General features: G+C 31.1%; 2 protein-coding genes across 2 annotated transcripts; one reads left to right on the top strand and one right to left on the bottom strand.

The window, feature by feature from the left end:
* The first annotated feature begins 1,115 nt into the window (after window positions 1-1,115).
* Window positions 1,116-1,919, top strand: LOC145102427 (uncharacterized). Its single transcript, XM_079039821.1, has one exon. It carries the CDS (start codon window positions 1,302-1,304, stop codon window positions 1,722-1,724), a length of 423 nt encoding a protein of 140 aa, XP_078895947.1. The 5' UTR covers window positions 1,116-1,301; the 3' UTR covers window positions 1,725-1,919.
* Window positions 1,920-1,998: 79 nt separating this feature from the next.
* AMS (basic helix-loop-helix (bHLH) DNA-binding superfamily protein) lies at window positions 1,999-5,644 on the bottom strand. Its single transcript, XM_079039820.1, has 8 exons — window positions 5,547-5,644; window positions 5,295-5,471; window positions 5,098-5,176; window positions 4,927-4,995; window positions 3,764-4,459; window positions 2,902-3,210; window positions 2,486-2,662; window positions 1,999-2,331 (listed from the first exon to the last, which is right to left on the bottom strand). The coding sequence occupies exons 1-8, from the start codon at window positions 5,642-5,644 to the stop codon at window positions 2,086-2,088; spliced, it is 1,851 nt and encodes a 616-aa protein (XP_078895946.1). The 3' UTR covers window positions 1,999-2,085.
* Between the last annotated feature and the right edge of the window lie 5,351 nt (window positions 5,645-10,995).

Consider the following 10,995-nt stretch of genomic DNA (forward strand, 5'->3'; position numbering starts at 1 on the left):
TATAAAATTATGGAAATTGTTCTTTGAAATTTTCGTGTATTCATGTATTTAATTACTTTTCATTTTCTGTTCCAAATTAAACGAACTATCAATGTTTTGGGAAATCATAGGCAATATTTTCTGATAAAAATATGAAAATAATATTTGTTTACTTGGTTATTAATAATTCTTCATAATAATAGTTCAATAATACTTTTTAAATAATTATCAAAATCATGTAATATGATTCTTATACACATAATCAAATATGAAAATATATATTTTATGATAATAAGATTATTTAAGAAATCTTTAATAAAACTAAAAAATAGTTATATAATGATTAGATAGGATTTTACGTTTTCTATATTTTATTATTTATTCAAATATTAAAAAACATTTGAAAAAGTTTAATTTGATTTATTTTGGTATTTTTTGAAATCAAGACACAACGTACCTTTCAATCTACAGTTAAAATATACGTGTTAGTGGTTTAAAAATGAAAATAAATAAAATAAGATTTTTTAATCAACGTAAAAAAAACCTTATAAAATAGTGTGTGTCATTGAAAGGTAAAATATATTTATTGTTGCATTGCATACTTTTGAATACTTATAAAATAGTGTGTGTCATTGAAAGGTAAAATATATTTATTGTTGAATTGCATACTTTTGAATACCACACTTGCCGAAAGAAATTTTTAGTGGTCTGTCGAATCCAAACCAATCACCAAATAAAACCAATTTCCATGATAAAAACTAATAACTACAAAAAAATTAACCGTCGAAAAGAAACTGACATTAAAAAATAAATTATTCGTTATTTAATAAATGAAACTAATTGACCATCGAACATATTCATGGATCCCACATTGAAGACCTCTACATACATTTTTATATTTAATTTAATCGTAAAATAAAAACCACATCGCATTAGAAATAGAAACTATTCCGCTCCTACATCTACGTGTCTAGCTAGAAGCTATTCGTCGAAATGAAATATCCAACAAAAAACACTCAACAAAAAAACGAAACCAACTATCTGACACGAAAATGAAACAATTATAAAAACAATTTGACTATCTCTCATCTCCACATCGCACGGGTAACTCCTAGTGATAAGATAAATAGATTGCTATTTGTTACGATTTACGATTATCCCGGTTGGGTTCACTTTCCTTGGACCGATAAAGCCCAGCCCGATAGCATGCTGAAAAGTCTACCATCGGCGGCGCCCGTCAAACGACTTTTCATCCTCTCCGACATCTAAAACCCTGTCAACAAACCCTAGACTATCAAATCCACGAAGAAATTCTTACATCAATGGCTGGAGGTCGATTCCGTGAGTTATTAAAGAAGTACGGAAAGGTAGCTCTCGGAGTACACTTTTCCGTCTCCGCCGCAAGCATCTCCGGTTTATACGTTGCTATAAAAAACAACGTCGACGTTGAATCCGCTCTAGAAAAGGTCCGTTTCAAACAGCTTGAATCGATCCTCGAAAAAGTTGGTATGGGAGGCCCAAAGGAAGAAACGGAAGGAGAAGTTGTAACTATGTCCCAATCAAATCAGGAAGTGAAACCGAGGAATCGGACGGCTGAACTAGCGGCGTCGAGCGGCGGTGCACTGGCGCTGGCTGTTCTCTGTAATAAGGCTCTTTTTCCGGTAAGGGTTCCAATCACAATTGCTCTCACTCCTTCCATAGCAAAGTTTTTAGCAAGGAGACAAATAATTAAAAGCAGTGTATGATCGTCTCATTTCATCTTTATTGAATCAGAAGTGCTTTTTATCACCAAAAACTTAGGGAGTTGTGAATTGTTCTTGTTAGAAAAGGATACTGAGTTTTGCTGGATGCCATAGTTGATCGTTTTGTACAATTATTTTGATGTTGTGCTTAATGACTCTTCTTCGTTGATTAATAAATAGTTAAATACCACTTATGTATGATTATGTGATACTATTATCAAGAAATTGTACAATTATCTCCATTGAATAGCAATTTATAGTATCAGAAACTGCAATTTATTGATGGAATGTAAGACAAGTAGACAACAGATCATGTGTTTCATATGAAGCTAAAACATGGAAACTAAAAAGTGTTTTGAACACTTCAGTTAAGAACTTGATAAATTGCATTGTAGTGGTACTGTGGTTTCTGGTGATTATGGAGGTGGGAATGGTGGTTGTGGTGGTGATTGTGGTTGTGATGGTGGTGGTGGAGTTGGTGGTCCGCCATGCCATGCCCATTTTCTGGTGCTTTGGTGGTGGTTTCCGGCCACCCTCTAGAAGGGTTTCGTGTTATCTCAAGCAGGGATTCCCTGACATGGTCTGCTTGCACCATTTCACTATCTTTCCTCTGTTACAACAAACACAAATATATGTCAATAAACTCATCACTCTTCATTAAAGTAGAATGCTAATAAACAAATAAATGAAAGTATGTTGCTATTTCTTGCATTTATACCGAAAAAGAGAAGTGGAATGGTTTTTGTTTTTGTTTCTGTGCTTACCTCAACTTTGAAGACATTCAAAACCAAACATCTGAAGCTAGTAACATTCACATTTGTCACTTCGAGTCCTAGAGAGTTGAATGCTTCCATTAACCTCACAAATTCTCCTGGTTTGTGCTCACAAAATACCTTCACGTAAAATTCGTTTCCATCTAAGGATGCAACTTCCACTTGTGGCTATGCAAAACATGAATAGAGAAATGAGTTAGAAAGTTTTCTAGTCAACACTCATATGGTGTTTACATTTTACTTGATGGGCTTAATCGAGTATTAAGTGCTATGTATAAATGTATTTTTTTACTAATTTGAGAACATTTATTTGTTCTTTTCGTCTCTTCAAGTGTGTTGTAATTTTCTAAGATATTATTTTACATATTATTTATCAAGAAAAAAATGAAATAATGTGTGTGTTTTACCTCCATTTGTTGCCCTTTCTCGTTAGCACCTTCGGTGTCTGGGGTATGTTTTGGGACATCAATGGCACCGACGCCTGAATAAGCTTCTAATTGAGGACCATTCACAAACATCCCGTGTCCATGGCTAAACCTACGTTTTAGGTTGCTTCCATTGCCATGCATCACCTCTTGTTCAACAATTGTGCTTTGGTTATTTGTGGTACCCTCGTCATCGGAGTTCTCTTCCAACTCATTTTGGAGCTCTTCTACTTGTCTCTTCAACTCCATCACATACTCGATTGCATCTTTTAGTATAGAGGCTCTATCCAACTACCATAACATAACTCAATGTCATATAGGTGATACTTTTTTACTTAATAAACTTAACATGAACATGACTTAATCATGTAGGCTACATATAAGTGTTTCATTTTAGCTTAACATACAAATAACAACTCAATAGAGAAAGTGAGATCAATGAGGCTTTCTCAATCGCATTCTTGAGTATCGAGGCTCTATCTTACTACAAAATCAAAGCTCAAATGTTCCGTTATGGGTACATTTGACTTTTAGTCTTATTAGGGTGCTATTTTTTTTTTACTTAACAAACATAAAAATAAACATGATTTAATATGCTAAGGTATAAATTGATGTTTTTCTTTGACATAATGCAAAAAAGAACGACTTAATAGAAAAAAAAAAAAATCAGAAAGACGAGATTTTATTCATCAAGCCCAAATTTTTTACAGATTTGTCATTTATATTTTTCCTCCCATCTTCGAAATGTGGAATCAGTTTCTTAAATATTTTTTAACATCATTTATTAGACTACCATTTAACTTGATAATCAAACTCATATGATAACTATAGCTTTTAAGTGTACCTTGGTGATTTTGGGTACTAAAGAACGAAGAGTATAGAGGCGATCATTAAGCTTCTTTCGTCTCTTCCGCTCAGCCATAAGGTTCTTTGACTGTGGCTTTCCATTCCTCCTCCGACATTTTGGATCATCTTCTTCATCATTTTGATCACTACAATCGGAGACAGAATCCGAACGATTCATGTCCCCTTGCTTCTTTGCACCATTCTCCAATGGCTCCATGAGGTGCCCCTTGTTCATATTCTCACCCATCATTTGCCCTTGCAAGGCCATATCAATCTCATGGTCAAACCCTACATTCTCCTCTGAATTAGGGTCAAAAGGGTCATCATGGTTCATCATCATCGGCTCACTTGTGCCTTCCAAGAACATGTTCTTGCCATTTCGATTTTCACTATAGTTGAATTGTTGCAAGAAGTTCATCGGATGCAAATGGTTATCAGAGATATTGTGGGGTGAGAGGTTTAGGTTTTCTAACATGGTAGCCGGAGAAATCGGTGGTTGGAAATGGTTATTTGGATCTTTTTGGTCGTCGAGTACTTGAGCTATGTAATCCTTTGATTCTTCATTGTCTAAATTGTCCATGTTTACCGAGAAGCTTGAGTCCACATTGTTGTTCGTGTTCAAGATAGGATGTTGTTCTAGTGACATGTTAAATAGAGTGGTCACAAAATCAATGATGCTTTGATCTTCTGGTATCTACATACAATAACATATATTTGAGAAAAAAAACATGCAAGGAAATCTTGAGTTCATTTTTTCTTTTAAAGGCGAAAGCACATAGTTTCCATTCTTGTTATTTATGATAAACAAAATACTAAATTCAAGAAACAACATACTTTTAACACTCTAATGCTCTATTCATGTACTTCTACTACACAACTTATGTTTAATTTTCCTTTATTAAGCTATTCTACTTTGAAAAATCTGTCCAATTATAGCATTATAGTTTCACATTTTTCTATTAGGGGCATTATACTTTATAAACCCTACCTCAATATAGTAGTGAGAATGGCTTTGTATTTTGATGACATTGCTATAAACTAGGTAGATTTTGAAAATACAAATTTTGTAATACGAGGAAATGGAAGTTGGATGCTATAATAAACAAATCAACAATATTTTGCTACTAGTTCTCAAATTAATCATATTGTAAAAAAAGTTACTTGTTTAGATACAAAGAGTTCAACAAGTCCAATTGGAACAGGAATCAAAGCTTTGGTCCCAAGATTATCCTGCAATACAAGTGAAATTACGTACTTATTATTGGTGTAACAACAGTAACTTATACATGGTAAAAGTTATAAAATTGGGTAAATATTGATGGTTAATTTTACCTCAGAAAAATCAGTATTGGAGCTATTGGAAAAGTTTAGCCATCGTGGTTGATTAGATATCATGGTTTGTCCATATATCCTGATGAACATAAATTTAGTAAACCAAAGGAAAAAATATATTAAATAGTCTGATTACTCAAATATATTACAAAAGAAAATATACTAGAAGAAAGAAAATTTAAGAGAAGAAATTTAACCCAGAGTGATCATAAGGCATGGAAGAAGGTAAAAGTGAAAGAAGGTGGCAAGCATCCTTGGTTGAGTGATTGAAGGTGACATCTTTGCATTGAAAGAGAACTCGTTGTTCATCCTCTCCACCATTTCCATGGCTTCCATTGCTCCCAGAACAACAGCAATCCGCCCATTCAATCAACCTAATTCATTTCACATTTTAATCACCACTTTTCTTAAATTTATCACACTCCATCAACACACACATATGTATGTACCTTTGATCTTTACTTGGTTTCCAAAGGACACAGTAATCCCAACTCTCAGGACCCACAATTGATCTTAGCCTCTCCATTACCTCTTGAAGCACTTCCATCTCCCTACACCCAAAATAAAACACAATAAGAAGCCCTAGTGAAGGTCATATACATAAATATCCATATATACACGTATATATACATATACATATACATACATGTAAATGTCATGTGTATCTATGATGGATATACTGGTTTACGTGGATCGACTTAATTATATAGACCCCAAGAAAGAAAGTAAAAAAAAAAAAGAAAAAGAGATAATTTTGTAAGCGAAGAAACCATGGAATTGAAAGAAAAAGAAACAGAATTTTTTATTTTTACTTGATTAAATAAGTTTTCGACTAATAAATAATTAAACACTTAGAACTAGAATATCATTCGGAAGACAAAATAATAGAAGATTTTTGAAACATGGGAAGTATTCTCTGTTATGTCGTGTAAAAAATTAATGTGCGAATTAAATAGGCATATTTGAAAACAGAATTTCCCAAAAAGGAAATGCATGTCTTTTGGTGATCATGTAAAATAGAAAATGGTAACGCTACTATAAATTGATTTTAGCGACACTTTCTAAATCCGTTGATAATACACATTTATTTCTCTTATGTTGCTAGCGGCATGAGTTCGTTTTATTTGTAAATGAAGAAACCCCTAAAGAGTTTTTTTTTATATATAAATCGAATTACACCAGAATTCAAAATACATGAAAAATATGTAATAATACTATTAACAACAACCAATATTCACATGTACCTCATAATATAGGAAAAGTTGTGATTTGTAAACAAATTGGCTTAAAGGAATTTTTAATACAAATTCTTAGTGTGTCTTATCACATCTGGTAGACTTCTATATGTCTTTATGCATGTTGAAATCTATATTTTCATCATAAAGGCTCTTTACGTAGTATATCTTAGACAAATAATGTGTGAATTTGAATTCAAAATACAAAGAAAGTATGTACGAAAACTCTTAAAAGCAAACTATTATAAACTTTCATCTACTTTGTACAAAGATTTAAGAAAACCATATACAGATATTATATATATGTAAACGACGATGAAACCCTAAATTTTTCTAAGAAATTTCGTCCAAAACGAATCTAGGAAAAGTGACATATATACCATTAATATTAATAACAAGTTACATAAATTTTCAAATGTTAAAAGACTAATAAGTGCTTCATGTATTTATAAATACTCTATAAATGAAGAAACCATATAAGACTTATCTACCAAGACAAATCCAAATTTAAAAAGGTACTCGTTCAATCACAAATTTTGAGAAAAAATTAAATGTATACGCCACTTACAAATTAAGCTTGTTGATCACTCTTATGATGTTATGATCCTCCTTTGACTGAAACAAATGTAGAGAAAAGTTAACCCCAAAATTAAATGATGAAACACACTCACTCAAAGTACAAACAACTAAAAGCATGTGAGTGCCTTCTTTTTTTGACAGCAATGGTTAACAACTAGAAGATACCCACCTCATGTTCTTCATCATCTTCAAATATCTTATGATCTCATGATGAAAAACATTAATCCCAAGCAAAAAAAGCATCGAAAACGAGGAGATAGAATTAGGGTTTTTGCGAAGACATATGAAGATGAAAGTAGGTTTTGATTTTTATATGGAGATGTTTTTGAGGGTAGGTGAAGTGTAGATGATGCATGAGAGAGAGATCAAGAAACTAAGTTCTTGTGTAATTGGAGAAATATGTGCTGTTAGGATGGGAGCAGCTCAGATTGCATGACCTAAGATGGCGTATAAATTAAACTTAAACTACTTTTTTTATTAATTTTTTTAACTAAAGAACTATATTAGAGCATGTTTATTTTATTAGAGATTGATGGAATTTGGTGGAATGAAATTCAGGATTCGCTTTTACCACATTTCGTATGTATCATGCATGATTTAAAGATTGGAATTGATCAATAGAAATTATTTCAGATCAATCTAGTTGTAAGTTCTTAGATGGAGTTGTTTCATGTTACAAATATTTTATAATTTCATTACATATTATAAAGTCTTCTAAGGATGCAAAAGATAGGACTACGAAATGGCTTCCATCTCCTAAAATTCTTGGTGATATGTGTTCACTGTTTACCTAGGATGCACATTCAAAGAAAAATGATTAGATGCCAAAGTGTAAAGTTATTTATGGTTTTTATATGACACCAAATCAAACCAATCCACGGGTAAGGAGCTTCAACAATGAATGGCATCATATTGCACTCACTACTAAAATAGAGGGAGTCGCCCATAAAACCTACACCGACATATATATTCTTGGGATATAAATGAGAGTAATTCATGTTGGCATTGAAAATTTTAAAAATTTAAAAAAATTAAAATTAAACTAACTTGGATGTTGGATGATGTGACAAAATAAATAAGTAAAAATATAAGATTTTGGTTATCACATTGCCCGTTGTGTATAATATAATGTAATGCAAGTATAATATTAACCGTAATAACAAAGATTAAACATAATTTAAAAATGAAAAAGAAAAAAATACTAATAATTCCTTACAATTGTTGACGACGCGCAAGTTTTGAAAACGATCCATAAATACATCTTTACTAAGGTGCTGTTTGTTTTTTCGAAGTGAAAATTCATGAAGTCTGCGGACCACATCTGCAATCCTCTGTAGCAGAAGAGGTGGAACAAACGGCTGCAGCCTATAATAAGAAGCATGTTTGTTTTTTAACATCTGCAGACTGCTGCAGTAAACTGAAATTTAAATAAACTAATTTTATAAATTGAAAATAGTTATCAACATCGAAATTTAATAATTCTAGTTTTAACACATTGAAATGATAATAAAAAGAACATATAAAAAACAAAAATATAAAACTTTTTTTTAAAAAAAAAAAAACTTAAAAAAATGTAAAAGAAGCTAATAGTTTTATTCTAGAAAAAAAAACTAATTTTAAAAAAAATAAAAAAGAAAATAATAAAAAATTAAGAAAATATTGCAAACGATGTCTACAAAGTTCGTAAAAAATTACACACATTAAAAAGATGCAACTGAAATTGAAAATATTATTAACAAAACGGTAAAAAAAAATTAAAAAAATCAAGTTAAAAAAAAATCATGGAAATTATAAAAATAAATTGTATCACATCCGTAAATAAAAATTTAAGAAAATCAAAGTTAAAAAAAAAAAGTTATACAAAAATTCTTAAAAAAACACTTAAAAAAATGAAAGTTGAAGAGGTTAGAAGAGGCAAGTCAAGTGCTGCGCCACGCAGCACACGCGCAGAGGTTTTGTAGTCTGAAGTCTTCCAAAAAACAAACTGCTGCGAGAGTTAAAGTGCTGCGCGTGTGCTGCGCCGCGCAGCAATAAGTGGTTTGAAGAGGTTTTTATAGAAAAACAAACAGCACCTGATACAAGCAACACCATATACAAACTAAATTAATAAACAAATAAATATACATATATACAGGCAAAATTAATAAATAAATTTGTAACACCGGATTTTTAAAACACCATTTCATAATAATAATAAAAATATTGGTTTACAAAAACTTTCATAATCATTGATAGGGTTTATAGATTTCGATATTGCAAACCAGTACCATCAATTATAGTAAAGAAAGAAAGATTATGCATCCTATTAAGGAAAATGACTTGTGAGGGTAATTACATTTTAGTCTTGTTTACGTTTAGTTAACTTTATTATTATTATTTTGTACATATTTGACCATTTAACTTATTAAATATGTTTACATATTACCATTGTCACCTGCTATAGCAGATATAAAAAAAATGAAGTTACCTAAACGTAAACAATTATTTTTTTTTTAATTTCTGACAACATTTTTATTATATTTTTTCCTATAGAGTTTTCTAATATAATGTTTTAACCTTTGCTTATAATTTTTTTTTTAATTTTTTTATACTTTTGTATAATTTTAATACAAGTGCTTTTAAACCAAATATTTTATAAATGTTTTAATTTTTTTACAACTTTTTTAACCTTTTTTTTTTTTTACATTTTCATACAATTTTTTTATATCTTTCATACATTTATTTCAAAACTTTCTTTTACAACATTTTAAAAGTATTTCACAGATTTTGTATGACAATTGAATATTTTTTTATGTCATTTTAAAATACTTTCATTAAATAGTAGTTTAAAACCTTGTATTAAAAAAATTAAAAGTTTATAAACTTCTAATTAAAAAGAAATAAAAAGTTGGAATAATTTTAAAATATTTACATTATATAGATTTTTTATTTGCTAAGTAACATTTTCTTTTTATATTTTTAAAAGACCCTCCGTACTTATTATTACATTTTTGATTTATTTAATTTTATTGTTAGATATTATTTACTTTAAAAATATTGTATATGCTTAAAAACAAAAGAAAAAAAATATAAGAGGCTATATAAAATATTTCACAAAACAAACACATATTTATTAATTAAAAATAAAGTTTAAAATTGATCAATATTTAATTAATATTTAGGAAAGTATGGATATTTTAAAAACAACGTTTGAAAAAATAGTGTAACGCCCCAAATTCATGACATAATTTTTTTTCTTTTTTTATTAATAAATCGTTAATACATTTCTTTCTCATGAAACCAATGCAACCAAGAGTTAGCAAAAACCTTATCAAATCAGAGTAATTTACAGAATGCGGAAAATATGTGGTGTGTGTCCTGCAATCGTCCCGAGCTCTTGCATTTGAAAATTGGAGTACTTGAAACATAAACTGAAAACCGTAAGCACAAAGTTTAGTGAGTTTCCCAAAATACCATAAATATACAACCACAAAATATCATGCAGCATATATATATATATATATATATATATATATATATATATATATATATATATATATATAATTGTCATGGGCTCCCACGCATGGTCTTTATCCGGAATGTCATGGGCTCCCCCCATGGTTTTTACCTGGAATGTCATAGGCTCCCCCATGGTCTGATATCCAAGTGTCACGGGCTACCCCCAGGGTCTTCCATGTAAGTATCATAGAGACAACTAGCATACCACATATCACAGAACAACTATCAAACCACATAACACATAATGAGTCGACATTGGTGCCTTCGACCCATTGATATAGTGAGGAGACTCACCTCGCACTACGGAAGCTCACTGAAAGAATCCCTAGTTGCTGCCCTGACGGCTTCCTAAACTAGCAATATCAATAATACACCCAATTAACAATTGGGCTCTAATCTATAACCACAACTTAGGGATGGCAAAAAAACCCGAAGCCGACGGGAAAACCCGATCCCCAAAGATTTCGGGGTGGGGCGGGTCAAGCTTATCGGGTATCGGGTTGGGTATCGCGTCGTTATCGGGTATTTTTTTCGGGTTCAAGGCAGGGAGTGGGGTATGCCAGCCCCGACCCGCCCCGCCTCGAAT

This window comes from Lactuca serriola, chromosome 4, assembly GCF_051521515.1.
Source record: "Lactuca serriola cultivar US96UC23 chromosome 4, Lser_US96UC23_V15, whole genome shotgun sequence".
In the NCBI taxonomy this organism is placed as follows: Eukaryota; Viridiplantae; Streptophyta; class Magnoliopsida; order Asterales; family Asteraceae; genus Lactuca; species Lactuca serriola.